This window comes from Stylophora pistillata, chromosome 7 (assembly GCF_964205215.1).
Source record: "Stylophora pistillata chromosome 7, jaStyPist1.2, whole genome shotgun sequence".
NCBI classification, from domain to species: domain Eukaryota; kingdom Metazoa; phylum Cnidaria; class Anthozoa; order Scleractinia; family Pocilloporidae; genus Stylophora; species Stylophora pistillata.
Genome location: NC_142525.1, coordinates 26004562 through 26027216, shown reverse-complemented (window position 1 = coordinate 26027216; position 22655 = coordinate 26004562). Strand labels below are relative to the sequence as shown.

General features: G+C 37.0%; 1 protein-coding gene across 2 annotated transcripts in view; it reads left to right on the top strand.

The window, feature by feature from the left end:
- The window catches only part of LOC111336012 (DNA polymerase epsilon catalytic subunit A), a 59032-nt gene that overhangs the window by 19510 nt on the left and 16867 nt on the right, over positions 1 to 22655 (top strand). Inside the window, exons 23-46 of one of the 2 annotated variants that reach the window (XM_088727137.1) lie at positions 4181 to 4327; positions 4805 to 4950; positions 5604 to 5662; positions 6605 to 6694; positions 7368 to 7460; positions 8079 to 8148; positions 8275 to 8349; positions 8465 to 8554; positions 8835 to 8902; positions 9728 to 9923; positions 10485 to 10883; positions 11794 to 11916; positions 12376 to 12630; positions 13413 to 13619; positions 13754 to 13886; positions 15302 to 15398; positions 15575 to 15629; positions 16978 to 17061; positions 17219 to 17325; positions 17898 to 17943; positions 18214 to 18296; positions 20777 to 20861; positions 21088 to 21172; positions 21884 to 21956. In XM_088727137.1, coding sequence (XP_088583263.1) covers positions 4181 to 4327; positions 4805 to 4950; positions 5604 to 5662; positions 6605 to 6694; positions 7368 to 7460; positions 8079 to 8148; positions 8275 to 8349; positions 8465 to 8554; positions 8835 to 8902; positions 9728 to 9923; positions 10485 to 10883; positions 11794 to 11916; positions 12376 to 12630; positions 13413 to 13619; positions 13754 to 13886; positions 15302 to 15398; positions 15575 to 15629; positions 16978 to 17061; positions 17219 to 17325; positions 17898 to 17943; positions 18214 to 18296; positions 20777 to 20861; positions 21088 to 21172; positions 21884 to 21956 — 2866 coding nt within the window. The remainder of the gene's footprint in view (positions 1 to 4180; positions 4328 to 4804; positions 4951 to 5603; positions 5663 to 6604; positions 6695 to 7367; positions 7461 to 8078; positions 8149 to 8274; positions 8350 to 8464; positions 8555 to 8834; positions 8903 to 9727; positions 9924 to 10484; positions 10884 to 11793; positions 11917 to 12375; positions 12631 to 13412; positions 13620 to 13753; positions 13887 to 15301; positions 15399 to 15574; positions 15630 to 16977; positions 17062 to 17218; positions 17326 to 17897; positions 17944 to 18213; positions 18297 to 20776; positions 20862 to 21087; positions 21173 to 21883; positions 21957 to 22655) is intronic. The other variant, XM_088727138.1, reaches the window with a different exon arrangement.

Below are 22655 nucleotides of genomic sequence, written 5' to 3'. Positions count from 1 at the left end.
AGCCTATCTGACAAATTTATTTGAAAAAAAAAACAATTGAGAAATACTCAATTTCTGAGGTAAGGTTGGTAAAGGTGTTGAAGTTCTAGCAACCAACCAATTTCCAATCTCCTATCTTGAAGGCACATGACAAGATAGTCAATGAAATATGTGAAATTATTCCCATCATACCTGATGTCATTGCTGTTGTACCAGCCTTGCATGCAGGAGTGTAAAGTTAGTTTATGAAAGTCTCAGGAGATTGAGTAACTCGTTGATACTTGTTCTCTAAAGTCCTGTAAGTGTGAGTACGAACGTTGGTTATTCGCAAGAGCCTTCCAAGTCTTTCTTTCACCAGTCTGGCAAAAGTCACCTGTGATTTCAATCCTTGTAACAGTGCAGTATGCTGTTAGAAGCAGGCAAAGCTCTTGTCTAAGCTTATCTATGAGAAGACTGATGTATTATACGCGTAAGATAGCAGAGCAAAAATTATGTCTTTTGCCCCAGTGCAGAACCATGGTTGGTCACATCTCAAATAATGATATATAGAGATACAAAGGAAAGCTACATCAGTATCAGGTGACTGAATTACAATTCTGCCATGATCATGAGAGCAGTCTTCAGCATGGAGAAACATTCATTTGTCTGCTTCCTCATCCTGGGATTTTATTGGGAGATGGTGGATAGGGTCTTCTCCATTTTGTGTCACTGATACTATGTCCTTAGCTATCTTGGCACCAACATCTCACGAGGATTAAGCCCTCTTTGCAATCTATTACCAAGTGCCACCAACGAAAATTGTCAAGTTGGTTTTGCTAAAATTAGAAACAAACTTTTTCTATTTTCGAGGGGGCTGGCATGACAATGACAAACTTCTTGTGATAGGGAGCTCTCATCAGAGCTCATTGGTGCCCCAATCAACCAACAAACATCTTGCATTCAGTAGCTCTTATGAGAGCTCATTGACTCCGCAATCAACTAAAAAAACTTCTTGCACTCAGGAGCTCTTATCAGAGCTCATTGACTCCCCAATTGACCCCCCAATTGACCAACAAACTTCTTGGTAGCAGGGGCTCTTATCAGAGCCCATTGACTCCCTTGATCAACCAACCAACTTCTTGTGACGGGGAGTTCTTATTGGAGCTAATTGATTCTCCCAATCAACCAACAAACCACCTGGGATCAGAAGCTCTTATCAGAGCTCATTGACCCCCACTAAACAATTAACAGACTCCTTACAATTGGGAGCTCTACTAAGAGCTTGTTAACTTCCTTGATTGACCAAAAATATTTTTGGGATCAGGAGCTCTTATCAGAGCTCAAGCTCTGATCATTGACTCCTTGATCAACCAACAAACTTCTTGTGATCAGTTCTCATCAAAGCTGAGATTCCCTGATCAACCAACAAACATCTTGTGATTAGAAATACTTATCAGAGCTCTGATTAACTCCCCCAATTGACCAACATACTTCTAGAGATCAGGAGTTCTACTCAGAGCTCATTGACACCCTGATCAACCATCAAACTTCTTGTGATCAGGAGTTCTTATCAGAGCTCATTGATTCCCTGGTCAACCAGCAAAAATCTTGTAATAGGGAACTCTTATCAATGAAAGCTTATTGACTCCCCCGATAGATCAACAAATCTTGATGGATCAGGAGCTCTTATCAGAGCTCATTGACTCTGATCAATCAATCAACTTTTTACAATTGGAAACTCTTATCAGGGCTCATTGACTCTCCCAAGTGACCAACAAACTTCTTGGGATCAGAAGTTCTTATCAGAGCTCATTGACTCCCTGATCAACCAACAAACTACTTGAGATTAGGAGTTCTTATCAGAGCTCATTGACTCTGTGATCAGTTTAATCAACTAAATTCTTGTCATAGGGAGTTCTCATATTAAGAGCCCATTGACTTCCCTGATTGACCAATGGACCTCTTTGGATTAGGAGTTCTTATTAGAGCTCATTGATTCCAAGATTGACCAAAAAACTTCTTGTGATCAGGAGTTCTTATCAAAGCTGAGATTCCCTGATCAACCAACAAACATCTTGTGATCAGAAATACTTATCAGAGCTCATTGACTCCCCCAATTGACCAACATACTTCTTGTGGTCAGAAGTTCTAATCAGAGCTCATTGACACCCTGATCAACCATCAAACTTCTTGTGATCAGGAGTTCTTATCAGAGCTCATTGACTCTGATCAACCAACCAACTTTTTACACATCGAAGCTGTTATCAATTAGGCTCACTGACTGTCCCAAGTGACCAACAAACTTCTTGGGATCAGAAGTTCTTATCAGAGCTCGATCATTGACTCCTTGCTCAATAAACAAACTCCTTATAATCGGGAGCCCTTAACAGAGCTCATTGACTCCCTAGATTGACCAACAAACTTCTTGGGATCAAGAGCTCTCATCAGAGCTCATTGACTCCTTGATCAGCAAACAAACTACTTGAGATTAGGAGTTCTTATCAGAGCTCATTGACTCCGTGATTATAATCAGCTAAATTCTTGTGATAGGGAGTTCTCATCGGAGCCCATTGACTCCCCCGATTGACCAACAGACCTCTTTGGATTAGGAGTTCTTATTAGAGCTCATTAATTCCCAGACTGACCAACAAACTTCTTGCAATCAGGAGCTCTTATCAGAACTCATCAACTCTCCTACTGACACACAAAGTAATGATAATGACCAGTTGGCCTGGTGATTGCTGCCCAAAGACCCTCCTGTTGACTCATGCCCATGATGTAAACTGGAAGTCAACAGGAGTAATTTGTTTTAGAGTAATAAGGAGGATGTATCTCAGCTGTGGCCTCAAGATGTATCTCCTAGTGTCTTTCTTGCTCTGCTCTGAAGAACTTTAGAAGCAGCAGCAGCATTTTTATGTAGCTATCCCCAAAACTTACATTGTGATGACAAACTCTGTATCTTAAATCTGCTGAACAGGAGATAAAAGTCTTTCAATGTATTACATAGCAAAAGATATGTATCTTTCCTCTCTCCACTGGTTGATGCCTCCCTATACGTGCAGAAATTCATGTTAATTGCATCAGAACTTGCTTCTTCTTTGAGGTCCAGGCACAGAATGCTTTCCACTTCAACTTCACCTTTCCACTACAACTTCAGCAAAGCTTCCATCAAAAGCTTCTATGCTCTAACTCTATGGATGAATGACTTTCCTTCAAGCAGCATGACTGTTGATTAAAAGCCATAAAGACTGGGTTCTTTGAACATATCTTCTTAAACACTTTTGTGAAATTTCTTAGCCATTGCAGTTAGATAATTCAACACTATAAATTATTAAGTAATCCCCAAACAAATCATAACATTCCCGACCTCTTCTGCTTTTGCATATAAGGCAAGATCAATGGTAAAGGTATTTTTTGAGCAACTAACATATGCCATTTACACTTTTCAGCATTTGTAACTACAGTTCACAAAATCATGTGTTTCTTGGTTTCCTTAGCAAAAACATTATCCCATATTAAGTCCAGTAACTTCCAAAAATACATCACCCTTAACTTCCAAAGTGTACTTTATTTGGCTGAGTAGTTGCAGATGTATTGCTGGAAAGTTCCTGAGCACTTAAATATTGGTACTTCCAAGAGCACTTGACTGCCCTTAATAGCAACTCACTGACCCCGCAATCCCTACAATTAATGAAGCAATAATCTCTGGGTATCAAGCTATCATAATCTGATCTCAAACCTTGTGTAGTGGGGGTGTTACATGGTCAACCTGTTCTGGCTTCTCCCCCTCAACTAGTCTAGATTTTTTGGATATTACAATGCAGACCATCTTTGACATATTCACATTCTTTCATGCACTGACCAGAAGCCCCAAGTCCATGACAGATTTGCGGCTACAATTAAACCAAGAAATAACAAAGACTTTGTTATTTCTTTTAAAAGGTTAAAATAATGAGGAACATAGTTAGAAGTCTTTGCACAATCTAAGTCAAATTACAACCCTATATGGTGCAAAAAATCTTATGAAGTGCCTCTTAGGAAGATAATTGATGACTGCAAGGTAATTTTAAACTACTTGTGCTTTTCCATGGGAAGTAGTAGCTTGCACGAGAATATGCCCTTTGACTGTAACCGCATCCACTTACTTGAGTGGCTATTTTCTTTTGTATTGAATTCACTTCATTTCTTTAACTCCTTATATGTGAATTTTTTTCCCTATCAGTGCCAGCAACTCGAAATGAATATCAAACCATCAAACAGCAGCTTGAAGTAGAAAAGATTCCTGGTGTTAATCCAGGTGATCCCACCAGATCGTTCCATTCTTTGACCCTTGCTGAACAAGCTCAGATGGAAAAAAAGAGACTACAAGGTTAGATGTGCAGTGCTAAAGTAAAGTAGCAGTTGTTGTAGGAGGTGTAACATTTGTGCTTTTATCGGTGGACTGTCGGTGCATGGTATGTGTGAAGTATCAGCCACTGTTTTGCTGAAATGGTAGTTCTCTCCTAGACCCTTCCCTTAACCCATGGCGAATGTGAAAGAAGAGTCTCTATGGCCTCAATAACACTTAGCTAAAAAACAATAGCAGTTGGCAGTTGAAGCGACAACTGCTAAAGACCTGCTCCTCAATCTATTGCCATTTTAGACCACAGCCAGTTTGCAGCATTTTTTTAAAAGCAATACTTGGCCGGCAAATGCCTTAAGTATATGCAAGATCCTTTATATTTTGATTGAGCAGGGATGCTGGCTGTAGTGTTAGAGAGCTGTATATCAATTTTAGCAAGCTCTCATTTAATGGAAGATGTAATGTCAGTTGTTTTCTCCTAATTTGTTCCATGTTTGCTTTCAGATTACTGTCACAAAGCTTACAAGAGAGTGCGTGTAAGCAAGCAAGAAATCAGAAACACTATGATTTGCCAACGGGAGAATTCATTTTACGTGGACACTGTGCGAGCCTTCCGTGACAGGCGTTATGAATTCAAAGGGCTTTTAAAGGTATATTAATAGCCCTGAAAGATCACAATAGTTCAGCACTAGAGTTTGATGCTTTTCTGGTATTTATGCTCTTGTACAGTATAAAGTATGGATTGAGGTGGTGATTGTTGTGTGATATATTCCAGTAGGCTTCGGAACACTAAACACAGAATTTGTGGGTCAGTTTTATTGTTCATTTTTTTGATTATAAACTGTTTGTTCTGGTTGTAATCTGTCTGATTTGTGGTCCAGTACATCATATGGTGTCAGGAGTGTCGTACTGACCCACAGCTACAATTACAAGAAGTGGAATCTTGATGTAAAGGACACATTTTTATGAAAACGTTTCGGATCACAATAAATGATTTGAGTTGTTCACAGCTTGTGTTATTCTTACCCTTACACTCTTAATTAATATCAAAATGTAAATTTTCTGCATTGTCTGTTGATCACACATCTGACATGATTTTAGTTCCAATGATATCGGTATTTTGAAGTTGATTGTTTTCTTTCTTCTCGTCTCCTTTTAATAAAGAAGTGCATTGATTTGTGAGGAGAAATTCACTTTTTTGTCACCTCTGGGTGTGAAAAGAATAACTAAGAATCACATGAGTTGGAACAAAATTTTCCCCCCTGATTCTGACCATGGACACTTAACATTGTTTTCTTCGAAGGCTTGGAAACGTAAACTTGGTGCTGCAATGCAAAGTGGTGATCCTGAAGAAATCAAAAGGTATAAATAAACCATCAATTTTTGCAGACAAACAGAAATGAAGACAGTGGAAATTTTTAAGACAAGTTTAGGAGACAGATCAAGGTTTGAACTCATATTGGGGCAGAGGTAATTAACATGCGATTGTGCAGACTAATCGTCTGGGTGAGGGTAGTCCTGGTGTTGTAATATTGAAACCTTTGGGGATCCCCTTAGGGACCCCTGAATGACTTCACGGGCACCCCGAACATTATAACACCTGGGAAGGACTGTTTTTGGTAGTAGTGACTGAAGTTTGCACAACCTAAGCAGAAGTCATCCTCTGAGTCAAGTCTATAGTTGTTTGTTGTGTTTCCAAAGTCCAGCTCATAGACCACTTTCATAAATGGCTGCTGTATAAATATTCTTTTGTTTAAATTTAAATTAGCCCTACTGGCTTCCCTTGAGATAATGTATTCTTTTGAATTTGTACTGGAGAACGAGGCCAGTAGGGCTAATTTAAATTTAAACAAAAGAATATTAATCCGGCAGCCATTTATGAAAGTGGTCTATCTAAACTGATTCAGTTTAGTGGTGATATTATTGACTTTAAAACTCAAGTGGCATAAATTGGTTGTAATTACTCATTTTCAATCTGTAGGTGATGCTAGGTTATTCTACTTGGTTCATTTGAGGTGTAAATGTTGTGAATAAATTGTTTGTATGGTGGCACTGTTGACATCAGTGTTGAGGGAGTCTGCTCTAAGTTAGTGAACCAGCTGTCTTGAGTCAGTTGTTAAAAATACAGTATAGTTATTGCTGTAGAATCAGGACTGGCCTTCTCTTAAAAAAAGTAAATGGTTGGTGGGGTTGTTTATTTCATCAATCACATAATTTGTAACTTAATTGGGTAAAGTTGTTTAGGTAGTGTGATACAGGTACACTGTACAGGTAGAGTATCAGTTATTTTCATTTGTTTTTCAGTTGTAAAAGCAAGGAGGTTTTGTATGATTCTCTTCAGCTGGCCCACAAATGTATCTTGAATTCATTTTATGGTTATGTCATGAGAAAAGGGTAAGAAAAATACTATAAGAAATGAATGGCAGTTTCTGCAATCAAAAGTGCATGTGTTACTTAGCTTATTAATATATAATCCATGATAGATAATGAGTAAATGTGAGAAACGTCCTCACACTGTGTGGTTGTATACAAAAAAGTAAAATTGAAATAATAAGCCTGTCTTGTAGTTATGTTGTTAACAGCTGGCCAATTTATACAGTGTATATGTTATAGTTCAATTTTATCCTTGGTTCAAATTTTATTTTCCTTTGTTTCAAACTCATTATCATACATTAACATGACCGAGAACAAAGGAAAATAAAATTTGAACCAAGGATAAAATTGAACTACAACATATTTTACACTCTGTACTCAAACAACAGGATTACTTCAATGTGTGTTTAGTTATAGTTCAAGCTTCCTCCTTATTAACTATCAACAAATTTTATGCCAATAATCTATAGATTATTAAGATTATTATTAGATTATTATCAGATTATTATTAGATTATTAAGTATACTTATCAATTTTTTCCTCCAGTAACTCATTAATAAATAAAATAATAATAAAAATAATAAACAGTTTTTAACGTGGAAAAACACTTAGCTAGAAGCTAGTTTACAGGTTTTCCACCAAACAACTGAAACAAATAATTCAAATTGAATATAACATTACCCGTTCTTTTCAGGGCTCGATGGTATTCAATGGAGATGGCTGGTATTGTTTGTCACACTGGTGCTAACATCATCAGACAAGCCAGGGAAATTGTGGAACAAATTGGGTGAGCTTATGCACTTAGATAACTCTAAAACAAATTAGCTGCAATCTTTTTGTCCTGAAAAAAAAAAAAAAAAGACACAAACCAGTTTATAGCAAGGACATCCTGCATCTATCCCGTCTCCTGCATCTATTAATTAGATAATTTGGTTAGGCAGGGGACGTTAAAGAACCCACTCACGAGATTACTGTGAAGTGGTCTGGCCTGTTTACTGGGAATTGGGCGGAGGGGGCATCTTTAAATAAGTTTCCTTCGATTGTTTGTAAACTGCTGATGCAGTCTGGCCAAAGTCCCCCGAACAGTGTTGTGATGCGCATTTGATCATATCGACATGTTAATTTGCGCAATATAAATATTAAATTATTATTATTATTATTATTATTATTATTATTATTATTATTATTATTATTATTATTATTATTATTATTAGGACATAAAACCTGACCTTGTTATCCTCGGTGCATGGTCTTCATAAGTCTTCTCTAAAAACAGCAGCTAAAAATTAAGGAAAAAAACATTTAACCATTAAATTTTACTGTACATACTGGAAATCTAATGTTAAGGTATTCAAAATGGCATCCTTTATTGATCACTAATTCATTTGTGGCTTCTATTTCTAAGACGTCCTCTAGAATTAGACACTGATGGAATCTGGTGTGTTCTGCCAGCAAGTTTCCCTGAAAACTTCCAGGTGAATTAATAGTATTTATTGGCTTTGATTTTTTTGAAACTTGACCAACAGTGTGACTCACCAAATTGACCAATCACAGCTTGTATTATATCTGAGAAATAAATTGATGAAACATTTGACACACAGATAACTACAACTAATCCAAAGAAGAGTAAAGTGGCAATTTCTTACCCTGGAGCTATGTTAAACATCATGGTTAAGGTATTTTGAATGTTGGTCTTGATTAATTATAATTATGTAAAGAGGTGAGATAGATTGCACTTTAAAGTTGTTGTGCATAAAAAATATTTTGTCACCTTACCATTTTTCCTTTTAGAACCACTACACTAATGACCAGTACCATGAACTTACAGATGCAGAGAATCTGATCTATGAAACAAGAAGCGAAAACTCCATCTTTTTTGAGGTACGCCTCCACACAGATATGAATGAAATGTGGAATCTACTATCTAATGCATTTTCCTAAGCTTATAATTGTTGGGGTAGTTGTGATGTTTACAATCCTTTGAAGGGAAAGTTTTTTTTAAATTTAATTTTTGTTGAGAAATTTGACACATCTATTTTGCAGAAAAGAAAGTTAGCCCTCTCAATTGGTAGTTTGTATGATATTTTATTAGACTGGGGGAATTATATGTAATTGGTAAAGGGAAAGTGAACTGAAATTAATTTCATTCCTTCATTGTCAGGTTGATGGTCCCTATAAAGCAATGATTCTTCCTGCCTCAAAAGAAGAAGGAAAGAAATTAAAGAAGAGGTAAAAGTGTGAATTGGTGTTGTACTGCATTTCTCATGTGTGCTCGTGAGTGCCAGAGTGAAAGAGTACATTGGTGTGGCATGGCATCTGTTATCAAAATTGAAGAATGCTACATACTACTAATAAACGTATTTATTTTGTTGGAACTTTACTAGTTTATCATGTGACCCCTAAGAGTACTGTGACTTGCATCTAATTTCTCCTTACAATATCACACATTAAGATCAACAGCAAAAAAAGCTCTAGATTGTTAAACAAATTCTCCTGGTAGTGATTTAGGAAATGGATAGAGAATAGTATGGAGAATATCTGTACTGATGTTAGGGTGTAAACCATTTAGGTAAACATCATCTAATTAACAACTATTCACCGAAGTGGAGGTGGTTAGTGGTGGATATTTACCAAGTTGCAAAGTGGCAAGGTAAATATCCTCCACTAACCACCGACACTGAGGTGAATAGTTGTTTTAGTATAATTTATACTAAAACAGTGAGATAATATACACCACCAAAATTGATTTGAGTGATTTCTTCGCTTGTCGCGGATGCAAACCGGGATGCCATTTTTTTCCAAGTTGTTTGGAGGTAAATAGCCAAGGATATTCGGATTTTGACTGGCCAATCAGAGCGTACCTTCAACGCTATCCACTGTTTTAGTATTTACTAATGAGTGATAACCACAGTATTTGCAACTTGACGTGTCAATAGAGAGGCAATACTCTTGCAGATTGTAAGACTGATTATACACCTGTTATGTTTTTGATCTGTACACCAATGTTTGATTTAAGTTGTAACACAATTTATGCCTTGCTGTATTTTCTATCAGATATGCAGTGTTCAATGATGATGGATCCTTGGCAGAATTGAAAGGATTTGAAGTAAAGCGACGTGGTGAGCTACAGCTGGTCAAGATTTTCCAATCATCTGTTTTTGAAGCTTTCCTTCAGGGGAAAACTCTAGATGAAGTTTATGCTGCTGTGGCCCAAGTGGCAAACTATTGGCTTGATGTTCTCTTCAGCAAGGTGTGGTAACCCCATCATTCTTGGAAATAAAATAAATGAAATTCTCCCTACATTGTCAATTATTTATTTATTATTTATTTGTTTACAATTTTCAAGCACAATCAAGTGCTTAGTATGTTTGTAAGGTCAAGTTCATGTACATTACTTGATCATTTAACTGCAAGTTCTGATTGTTAATTATCCCCTCTAGCAGCTACACATTTCCTTGTAAATTAGTTATGAGAATTTGGCATTAGATTAAGATAACTTCAACCTGATGCATTCAAGTATTCTCATTAGCTGTCTGCTGGATAGTGTATTGATATTGTAGGGAGAAGTTACATGTGAATCACTTGCGGGAGTTAAAGGGTTAAGCTAAGAGAGTACATCCAAGCTGAACTGATGATTTTATATATTTAATAACTGTCACAATTTTTTATTCACTCATCAATATTTGTGGGAGTTGGTGTAGTTAAATATTTAAGTGAAGCTTTGGCAGTGGCAGAAGAGAATTGTGGATTTGAACCCTACCACCAAGAGACATTTCAACCTATTACAGTCATTTTAATTTCCTTCTTTTAGGCAGCAAATATGCCCGACAGTGAACTCTTTGAATTGATCTGTGAGAACCGCAGCATGTCTAGAAAGCTTGAAGATTACGAAGGACAGAAATCAACTTCAATCAGTACAGCAAAGAGACTGTCAGAATTTCTAGGTGACCAGATGGTCAAAGACAAGGGTCTCAGCTGCCGGTTTATTATTTCAAGAAAGCCGGAAGGATCACCAGTTACTGAAAGAGCCATACCTTTGGCAATCTTTCAAACAGAGGATGGTGTGAAGAAACATTATCTACGACGTTGGCTAAAGGATGCATCCATGAGCAGTTTTGACATCAGAGATATCCTAGATTGGCAATATTACATTGAGCGGCTAAACAGTTGTATTCAGAAGATCATTACTATTCCAGCTGCACTGCAAGGAGTATGACCAAGTTTTCACAATAATACTGTTCAAAGACATATTGATTTCACCTTGAAGTTGATAATTTTCATGACTTGCTGGTAAATTTGAAAAGATATTGTTTTGCAATATTTTGGCTTGGGCAAGGGCTGGGGCATAATTTCTTAAACTTCAAGGTGATAATCAATCTAAAAATATTGCTCAGTAATGCACCCTTGCACCTTTACAGAAAGTACTAATTTTCATAAATTGTTTTGCTTGTGGATTTAATTTACCAAAAATTAAGGATGTAAGCTGTATGGATCTATGATTCAGAAACAGCTTCACTCTATTTTAGTTGAGCAGGATTTCATTTAGTTGTCAAAGTTTTGAAAATCTTCCATGAAGCTTGTACCAAACAGTCCCTTTACCATTTTGTATGTACATGTACAGTGACCATTCTTTATCAATAGTTAGGGACCAGTTGTTATTTACTTCCTGGGGTGGATTTTTTTTTTTTTTTTTTTGGGGGGGGGGGGGGTCACATGGTTTCCAAGGGGAATGGATGGGGTGGGGTGATCAGTCAACAACAGAGTGATGGGTGGGGTTGTAAGAATATCACAGACCCTACTTGGGGGATCAGGTAAATATTATAATCATGATACAACCAAAATCTTCTGATCCTCTCTCCTGGAAACAAATAAAGACAGATCTCCTTGACACAGAGGACCATGTTATTGATCTTTTGCCTCACAAGCATGAAAGCTGCGCAGTTGATCATGAAGTTTTCCTCTTTACTCATTACTTTTTTTACATTGTCAAGTATAAATGAATTATAAATGACAGCTTTGTGTTGGACTCAAATAAGTTAAAGTAGGTATCTCTTAAGCATTCTTTGGAGATTCATGAGTTGAAGTATTGTTAAAAATACAACTTTCTTACTTTTGTTTAGGTCAGTAACCCTGTTCCTCGTTGCTCTCATCCAGACTGGTTACACAAAAGGCTATTAGAAAGAAACGATGTTTTCAAACAACAGAAGATCAATGCCATGTTTGCACCACTTCCCAAGAAGAAGGTTAAAATTTGTTCTTTTTCTTGTACTTTTAACTAAAAAAGGAAAGAGCAAACAAACATGATATACACTAGCTGTTGAATGGCCCTCTTTCTGTTCATTGCTTACTGATTTTAAAACTTAAATGACCAACAGTTAAGTGACTGATTGACCATCAACAGATAATTGAATCAATATATTAGCATTGGCTCCCAATTGTGCACAATTATGTGCATGATTTGTCAATAATAGAATAGGAAAGATTGTGAGTTTTTATTATGAAATGAAGAAAGATGTTTTTTCGTCTAGCCATGAGCATGCAGGACAAAGAAAAAAAAATATCCCTTCCAGGGATGGAACCAGCTAAGACCTTCTGAACTCCTCAAATCTGAAACTTGGTTCATGTTTTACATACTGTCTTTCACTTATAAACTGGTCTCAAAACTTAATGAAAATTTACCCTCATTTGATTCAAATCTATAGCCACAGGATGACATCTCCAATCAAGAAAACCACAGTCCTCCCAAAAGTCAATCCTTGGACATAGAGGATATTGGTGGGAAAGGGAAATCGCCACCTGGTATACCTGTGGCCACTAAGAGGAAACATGGACAAATGACTCTTGGTAGTAGTTTCTCCAACATTACAAGTCGAAATTCCTCACAGCAAACTGATGGACAGTTGTCTCAAACATGGAGAGAAGTTTTAGGGGAACCTCCACATTGGGGGCCAAACAAGGTGAAATACCCCAACTTGCACTTGAAGAGATGCTTGGAAAAAAGTCCCAAGTGACCTTTGATGGATTGCCAAACTCTTCTTCCACCAAGTTATCCTATCTCCTGTGAAACACATGGGAAACTTGGTGATTCTTTAGAAGTCACTTGGGGCCATAATTTTGTGCAACCCATTAAGTCTTTCTTAGTTTGTCCACCAAAGCTAAAGACAGTTTTTCTTAAAGTGTCAGGTGTGTAGCTTTTCCTTCAGCTCTCATTTTGGTTGGGAAAAACACAGAGTGATGTCAAGTCTGATTATTTTAATCAATAATTTGTTTTTATGGTTAAGCTTGACTGATTGATCAAGTTTTTTTTTTTCATTTGCATAAAACCACGTAAGTGCTGCAAACTAGGTGTTAATTAGCTGGGTTTGTAATTATAATATGACATTTTTCTCTAATGATTCAGTCCTCTCAGTGTGACCTAGCTGGAACATAATCTGATTATCCTATAATCTACAAAGAGCAGATGGATGAATAGAGAAATTTATTTTTGAAATAAAGTCCAGGGTACATTTTTGTCAAATCAAATTAAAAGAGAATGAAAATAGCTTTGTTGAGCTCCATAACAATCTGGAATAAAAAATTATGCTCTGAGATTTTTTCATAATCCACTACCATCCACTAGTCAAAGTAGTATTTACGTCATTTATCTGTGAAAAAAAATTAACAAATTTGTTTTGTCTTGAATGAAACAAAGTTCAATTTGATTATCTTGATGTGGTTTGATCAATACACCTTTCTTTAGGAAGACAAGGAGAAATGGGTGCAATTTCAAAAGAAAAAATGGGAATTTCAGGCCAAACAACGTGCTGAGAGAAAACGTTTGCGTAAGGAAGCTGATGCTATGGGTATGAACACGCTGGCTGTTGGGCGTGGCCCATCCACTGGGCTGTCAACATTCATGAGACAGCAAGCTAGATCTCTTGTAGATACTCCTTGGCAAATAATACAGGTGAGAGTTTGTGTGTCTGACACCTCAAGATGGAAATATTGTTTGTGTCATCTATTTTGGTTTTTCATAATTATACCTTATGGATCTAGCTTAAAGCAATAACTCATGGACTTTTGTTCTATTCTATAATTCAGTTGGCTGAAACTAGTGATCCAGGAACATTCAAGGTTTGGGCTATAGTAGGCACCGATCTCCACACAATCAAAGTTAATGTGCCCAGGATTTTCTATGTAAACTGCCACACCCCAAAAGAAGGAGCTGGGACAAGTAAGTTCAGTGTATTTCATTTCTCATACAACATTGTTATGGCTTTGACAAACACAGCAGCAAAGAAAGTATCATCAACAACAAGGACTTTAGGCGTCTAGAAAATAAAAATGTTACTTTGAATTTCCTATCTTTATCTTAAGTAGTTAAGACATCACTCTGGTCTCAGTGAATGATTTTAAATTACATGACTGGATTTGATCATAAAAAAAGAACTGCAACAAGATAAGACCATTCTGTGCCACTCAGCTTGATGCAGCATTTCAGGAGCAAAAACTTTCCTCCCTCTGTTGTGGCTCAGATGAGCTGCTCACAACCGGTATGATATGTTGGTGGAGTTTTTGGTTGGTTCTTCTCAGTGCTTCAAGTGTTTTTCACTTAATCGGTTTTTTAATTTAACTACCTTTTTTAAAACCTTAATTCACTCCAAGTTCCATTCATCCTGAATTCGGAGCAAGAATAACAAAAGTAGAGGGAAAAGTATGCTCAGGGGCTGAGTGGCTTATTAAGGGGGAGCTTTTCCCAGTTTTCATAGCATGAAGTGATTAAGCACATTGCTTTTTCCTTTGGGATGGGTTGCCAGTCCATCTTAGGTCACTCCCACCCCCTAACATTTTATTTGGCTTCCATGAAAGTGTGCCAGTACCCAGTTATACTCTAGTTAAAGAGACTGGTACCATGAGAGTAAAGTGCCTAAGGAAAAAACACTCCTGCCTCTTTAGGTCGCAAATCTGTACCTCTTACCTCAGGGTCCCGCACACAAATGTTAGGTTGTATTAATAACTCCCATGAGTGACCAAGACAGAATTTCTCCTTACATTATCAATACAATATCAAGCAGATAAGTAATGAGAATAAGGAAAAAAGAAAATCATGGGATTATCTGATGATCCAATACCAAATTTTTTTTAATTTTTAATTTAGTCCATTTTCACTGCATTAAGTTTTGTAGTGGGGAAGGACTAGAAAGGAACATAGGAACCATTCGTGCTAGTCCACCCTAGCTCCCACCCATCCCACCCCAGGGGAGGACATCCATCACACAGTATTCTCGTGTGTGGGAAATTAACATCTCCTGCCCCTTACCCTGCAGGAGACGGGACCTCCATTTATTTGTCCCTATCCGAGAAGACTAGAATATCTAACCATTTCTTGATGTTATAGAAAGGTAGCAAATTCTTCTCAATTATTTTAAGACCCTGAGTGTTGGTCCGGCTGGGGCTCAAACCCTCGACCTCCCGCACAACAGTCCAGCACTCTATCCATTGAGCTAACTGGGAGGCGGTTATATCATTAGAGCTGTAAGGCAGACAGTGGGGAGAATTACTCTGGAGATCTTGGGAGTGAAAGGGTGTACCTTTATAAAATTATTAGAGTTTTTGATTATGAGGAAGTATTCATTAATATCCTTTCAGCATGGAGGAAAGTTTCCCGAACATTGCCACACTCTCATCCAGTTCTTAACCTCTATGAGTACACTGTTCCTGAAAGAATATTCAGAGATCATTCCAGGTGAGCAGACAGACTCTTGTAAGTGTTCCTTTATGAATTATATTCTAGTAAGTCTGACTGATGATCTTTGCCATTGATGGCTGCCATTGATGGCTCATGTTATTTTTCAGTTTTCAGTTACATCAATACGTTGATGTTTTAATTGCAATTAATTTTTTCATTATTTTTTGTTTTAGTGAATTAGCCACAGACTTATCATCCCCTGACATTGAAGGAATATATGAATCACAGGTTTGAATTAACAATTTGGCTCATTGCATTATTGTTATACAGCTGGTTATTCAAAGGTTGGATAATGCTATCTATTGGATAAATCTCTATCTAGTGGATAGTGTTGTACGTTTTGCAGTCCCTTATCCACTGAAAAGCGATTTATCTTTTGGATAGCATATCCGTCCTTTATCCAACTGGGCACTGGACTATTTTCTCCATGAGCTCATGCTCTTATCAGTTACCTTGGCATCAACCAATGACATCTAATGATTAAACTGTTCAAGGTCAAAAGTGTCTGAAAGGTACCATTGCAGAACCTATCACATAGGGTAACTGAGTGCACTGGTACCTGCGAATATTGCCCAACAACTGCCATTGTACATGAGTAGAGCTTGATTGAAGGTGGCACAATGATAGCATTTGAGCCTCCGCATTTTGTTTCTTTTATCTTTTTCATGTAATATCAAGGTTTTCATTTTGTCTATTTGAGGACCCTGTAATATATTCAAAAGTATAACATTAAATAAACTACCATTAAACACAGTAACAGTGATGGTTGGTCAATCTCAGTTATTGCTCGCTTGAGTTCACCACGAGGTTTTCCTTGTATGGTAAAAAGGGCACAGGTAGCCCAACATATAACAGACCCTATTTCTTTTGGGATGGGCATGCTCGGGATGGGAAGGGTACGAGTCTAAGTGTAAAGTTCTGGGATTAAGCAGTTGCCTTACTGCTTAGGGATGGAGGTATTGGCGTTAAAGTTGTAAGCAGTGTTATTATATCTCTCAGTTACTACTGGTATATGTGTGCTATGATTTGTCTATCTAGCAAGCATTTAGCATTTATTTGAATTGAAATTTCCCCCCCCCTTTTTTTTAATCCAGAAATATCATAAGTATCTATTAACTAACCCTGTTTTCTCTGTCCATACTAAGTTACAGAGTCTTGGTTTTTTCCTGCCAGATTTATGGGCCATAAATTCAAGCAGATGAAAACATAGTCACTCAGTAAATAACATTATTGACCTTGAAATCAGTCAAGCTATTGCTTGATGTTGGTGTTTGACTCTCTAAGGGCACCAATCCTCTGATTGGAATCCTCAAAGATCTTGAATTACCCTTGTCATTTATTTGTTGCTCTGGATTCCTTGTACTCTTTTGATAATGGGTTCTGTCTCCATGCCAACACTTACCTTATTTCCCCAGAGATTGACTGCTTGAGGTTCATCAGTCTGGGGGTTGATTAGATCTGAGCAACTGTGCACCTACCCCTCCCATAACCCAATATCAACCTGAGTTAATTTTGGTATCCAAGTGCTTTGTGGTCAACCTGTGAATTTATTTCATGTTGATTACTTAATTTTTAGGTTCCCTTGTTAATAAGAGCAATAATTAAACTTGGATGTGTCTGTAAAGTGAACAAGATCTTTGCAAGGCTGTGTAGTGGAATGGTCAGTATTGAAGTCATGTGCAATTAATCATAATGCACAGTGTCTATTTCAAGTCCATCACTTTTTTAAATATTCACCTTTTGTTTTGTCTACAAGAACATACATTAGCCAATAGTCATTAACAATCTTATGAGAAGAAAAAAAATCTGTCTTTCAGGATCTGGATACATTTGAGCTGGACCAACTGGAGTTTAAGACTCTTGCAGAGTGTTCCTACATGGAGAATGTGAATCTGAAGAAAATATATTTTTATCACAGCTCCTCGTAAGACTTTAACAAATCCACAGTGGTTTAGCATGGTCTGCACTCTTACTGACAATGATATTCGTCATCACGGTGATCAACATGTTGTGGACTCAGGAAGAGCAGTCAACAAATTTTAAACACTGTGATGACAAATATCATTTTTGATAAGTCAGTACAGACTGTGCTAAACCACTGTCAATTTTTTTTCATCACATAAATAGCCGTCAAATAAAATGATTCTTTCCTTTGCGTGACATGTCGCGTGACATGTTGACACAAACAGGGTTGTCTGTACTCTTATCAACAATAGTGAATTGGCCAATCAGAATGTGACATTACCACCAATTGCTCTGTTCTTTGTTTCTTCTCATATAATAGGCAAACAATTTTTTTTTCTGGTTTGTGACACATTTCTTTGCTAGTACGAGGTGGGACTTGTGTATTTTATCACCTTTCAAAGCCTCCATGCTTTGAAAAATTTCATTACAGATGTCATATTTCAATGAAAAGTGTGTTTGAAATACAGTTATAATGATTATCATAATAGTGAGCTTCAGTAAGTAAATTTGATTTACATCTTTCTCTTGTAGAGACAATCGAGTCATATTTGCCATCTTCATTCCAGCTTTACACAAGGTAAAGTTTAATGGCAAATCAGTAAACTTTGTTAAGGAGAATATAAGTTTGGCTCCAATGCTTGTTTGCACAGTCCTTTTTTATGGAAGTTACAAAGATTGAATGAACTACTTGCATAGTTATTGTGTGAAAACTGTTGAAATTGTTGTCAGGATGTGGTTCAATATCATTGTTGGGACTCTTTCCATACTTGACTTCAAGAGATGAAAAACATGTTGAGTAAGTGTTTTTGATATGGAAAAATTCTAAAAACTGACTCTTGTTTTTCAGGCTTCTGTGTTTGTTTTGGATTTGGTGAGAACTAACCAGATGCCAAACTTGTCTTCTTTATATCAAGCAGAAAGAAGTGCAAGGTACATGTATCTTAAGAATACAGTCAGATGACAAAAAAAAAAGGAAAGATATGTAACGAAGGAGGAGAGAAGCTTTTGAATGCTGCCCTCTTTTCTGTAGAGATGCTAAAGAGGATCTTGAAATTTTTTAATTTGTATCCCAAGCTGTCTAAGATAAAATTTCATAAGTTTAAATCTTTCATTCCAGGGTAGAGCATATGAGCCTTCATATCACAAACCATATAATGAGATGATTAACTTAGTAAAGTTTAGGCCTTGAGATGGTCTTATGCATATTCTCCACAGTGTTCTCCATACATTCCTAAGATGCTGACAAGGAGAATTTGTTTATCAATCAAGAGCTTTTTTAGTTGGTGATCATTTCCTTTATCCTCATGACCTTAACTCATTGACACTTACGTGTAACACGTGCCGACGAAAAGTCAAAATTTTGGAGAAACCAAGAAGGCAAACACAATGCGCAGTAAATTTTTAAAAATCAGCTTTTCCAAAAAAAAGCTCCAGTGAAAGAGGACTAATTAAAGAACTTATTTCCGGCGAAAAAAGCGATAGGTGCATATTACGTTTTAACTCAAAAATCAAGATGAAAGATAAAAATCGCTAAATATTTTCGCATGTGTGAAAATAGGCATGTGGATCATATTTCAAAAGGGAATATGCAAATTTGTCCGTGAGTGAAGAGATCTCAAGTTTCATGGAATCTATCAATAGGAAGCAAGACTAAAATGGCCAAGAAATATTTCGGGACGTCAGATTTATTCAAAACAGTTTTTGATTTACTGTAATAAGCGAAAAACGTACGAATTTCTTACGTGTAAAAAGCCCACGCGGTAAAATTCATCATGCTTGGATCGTTGTTTACTTGCCTTCGTGGCCAGAAATTGCGCAGCGTTATGGTGAGAATTCTGAAAAAACTTCGATTTGAGGCAAAATCTTCTATTAAACTATACTTTTTGAACACATTGTTACTCAAACATAATATTTACCGGGCCATCGAATCGTCAAATTGTCGCCAGGCCCTGCTTGAAGTCCGAAAGTTCGGTTTTCACTTTACGTCCATAATTCGCATCGCCTTAGAGAATCGTAATGTCGTTGACTTGAGAGCTTATTCTGTCACTTTTAAGACCTGGATATCCATTCTTTTCCAAGTAGAGTATTCTATAGCATTGTTACTTTACATTCTGAATTCCACAAGGTCTAACTCGATCGCAAATGAACGAAAAATCCGACCTGAAAATTTTGAGGGTCGGCCGCGTGGACGCCATATTTTCAAATTTGATCATTTAGTGAAGACGCATAGAGTAATGCCCCTCTAGTACCCCCTAAAGTCGAAAAAATATATGCGCAAACAACGGATTCTGATTGGCTTATTGATCTCCAAACTATAGAGGAAGTTTGGGGACAAAACTCCACTTAGTATGGGAGGTAGGGGGGAAAGCGTTCTCGCGCGAGGCGATCGCGAAGTTCGGGCGGTTACGGGCGGTTCAGGTGTCAATGGGTTTTAATGTGTGATTCAGGGGTGATTTTGTAAGGAGAAATTAGATGCTAGCCACTTTTTGGGGGCTAAAAGGTTAAATGCCTTTTTGGCTCACTGAGACTTTACAACCCTGACATTCCCTTAAGTGCAGGGCTCGACACTAATAGTAGCCAACTAGCCACAGACTGGTAGAAATTCAGTTTTGGCTGGTGGTTTTTGATTTCCCATAGCCAGTTTGGCTAGTAAACAAACTGAAATTGTCGTAACATCTCAGACGTCACAAGCCACTTGGCTAATAAGTTGAGTGACTAACATGTTTCTTCCAGGGGTTTCATTAAGAGCCAGGCACTGGGCAAGTTGACCAGTCGTGAGGACGGTTTTGTCCACCTGGTTTGACAATCTGGAGGAAAGTTTATGTTGAGTGACTAACATGTTTCTTCCAGGGGTTTCATTGAGAGCCAGGCACTGGGCAAATTGACCAGTCGTGAGGACGGTTTTGTCCACCTGGTTTGACAATCTGGAGGAAAGTTTATCTTATAAAGAAGTTCAGTTCAAAGACTTTTTCCTGCCTGTGAAAACCAGTTGGCTTCCTCCTGAAAACATTAATGAAACCCCTGTTCTTCCCATACAATATTAAAATGTATTATCTAGCAAACAGGTAGCGAGAATTAATGCTCAAACTTATCAGGTACAAGTTGTTACCTTGATTGAACACCAGATTCTCCTAACGAATTTATATGGAAATGTGTAGCAGCTACAGGGGAGTATTAACAGTCAGGCTCCGGTTGTTCAAAGGGCGGATAACGCTATCCAACGGATAAATTGCTATCCAGCAGATAAATGTTACCAAAACGTACTGCGCTATCCACTGGATAGAGATTTATCCAGTGCATAGCGTTATCCATCCTTCGAACAACCGGGGCCAGATGTTGAGAGTTAAAGGGTTACAGTTTAGGAGACACAAGATTAATTTTTTTTTTTTTTTTGGATCTTTTATTTGCAGGCTTGAAAGGGATCAAGGAGATGAAAGCATTTTTCCTCCAGAGAATCTTGCATTTGATGTCAGAGTTGATACAGACCCTCGACAGGTACAAAGTTCCTCATATTACTTCAAGATTGTTTCTCTATTGTTTGGAATTTTGCCTGGAAAAAATATCCTAATATGTTTATAACCGATTCAATTTACGTGAGACAATTCAGCATGCCAGTTATTTAACCCAGTAAGAGCATGTATCTATATAATAACTGTGGTCCATATGCATATTTCTTTAAAGATTTTTGAATTTTTGTTTTTAATACCTGGTATCTTTACAGACCTACAGGGCAATTCAAAGATTTCTTATGAACTATAAAGAGGAGAGGCGTGGACCCACAATGATTTTGGTGCAGTCACCTTGGGGTATGGTACTTTGTGTTATTCTATTGGAAAATTCATTAGCTGACAAGAGAATTCCATGTTAAATTGCATATAAAACTGATATCACACGAATTGGGAAGCGATGAATGCAATATTGCTTTTCAAGTGCAATTTAATAAAGAATTCAGGAGTCAAGTAATGGATTTTCCTTGAATTGCGTACAATTAATAATTAAAAAAAGGAAAAAAAGAAATCAGCAATAATACTGTTTTTTTTTTATCCTGAGCACAAAATAAAAGATGTGAAACGATATCAGTTAACCTCTTTTTCAACATGCAATTCCAATACCTTGCTTTGTTAACCTATCAGAATGCAAGATTTTAATCAGTTATGCAATTCTAGCCAGTAGTGGTGAATATAAGACTTCTTTTTCTGCAGTTTAATAAAAAAAAAGTTATTGCAGTATATTAGACATTACAGAACCTGTCAGCTCCATGAAATCTATTTGTTTTATGATTATGATAAGAAAGCAAAATGTTGTAAATGGTGATGTCTTACATATCTGTCCACCAATAAATCATGAGTAAGAAACAGTCATGATGTGTGTATTATACAGCTTATCATGCATTTAATAGTACACTAGATGGCAGTACTTAAGTTAGATAAGTTGATCTGAATTAGGAGAATTTCCCACAGAAATTGAAAAACTGTTGTAGGCTGACTGGAGAAACATTTCTTTTTGTTCTGTTATAGACGTCAATCATCTTACATCATCTATTCCAAGTCTTCAAGAGTTTCCACTTGTATGTCTTCCATACAGTGACAGGTAATTTAAGTGATACATTTATTTGGTACTTACTGTTACTCTGCCTTAAACTTTGGCTTTTGAGGCATTTAAATGGCCAGCAATTTTTATGGTGTTGAACTACATTTTTAGGTTGTAGTAAACATGATTGGTAAAGAATTTCAATTTTGTTTTGTGGCCTTGAGAGAGATTTACTGTTCTATTTTGATTACTTAAGTCTTCAGTGAATTTTTAACCAACATAATGACTGGCTCCCAGTTGGCTTGTTAGCTCAGTTGGTCGAGCACCGCACTGGTGCTGCAGAGGTCATGGGTTCAAATCTCGTATGGGCCTGAATTTTCTTTCAATTAAGCCTTATTTCCACTACTATAATAGGGTTTATTACTGCAAGGATCACTTTCATGCATTTTAAGTCTCCAGTAACACTAAGCTAATTAAACCCCACAAAACAATAGTTTCAACTTTCATACGAGAGGAATAAAAGCAATGTAAGTGTGACCGAGGCAGGTTCTGATGTTGTTTAATTGAACAAAGAGACAGACTTATAGGCACAATAAAATATTTTTATACAGGAAAGTACACAAAAATATAAAAAGGGTCATTGCAAGCAAATCCTCAGTAAAATAGGTCACTAACTTGAGGTTACACTAGAGTTACTTTTTGTGACCAAGAGGTCCTGAGCTTGTAAGTGCAGGTCTTGACACTCTGAACTACTGAATT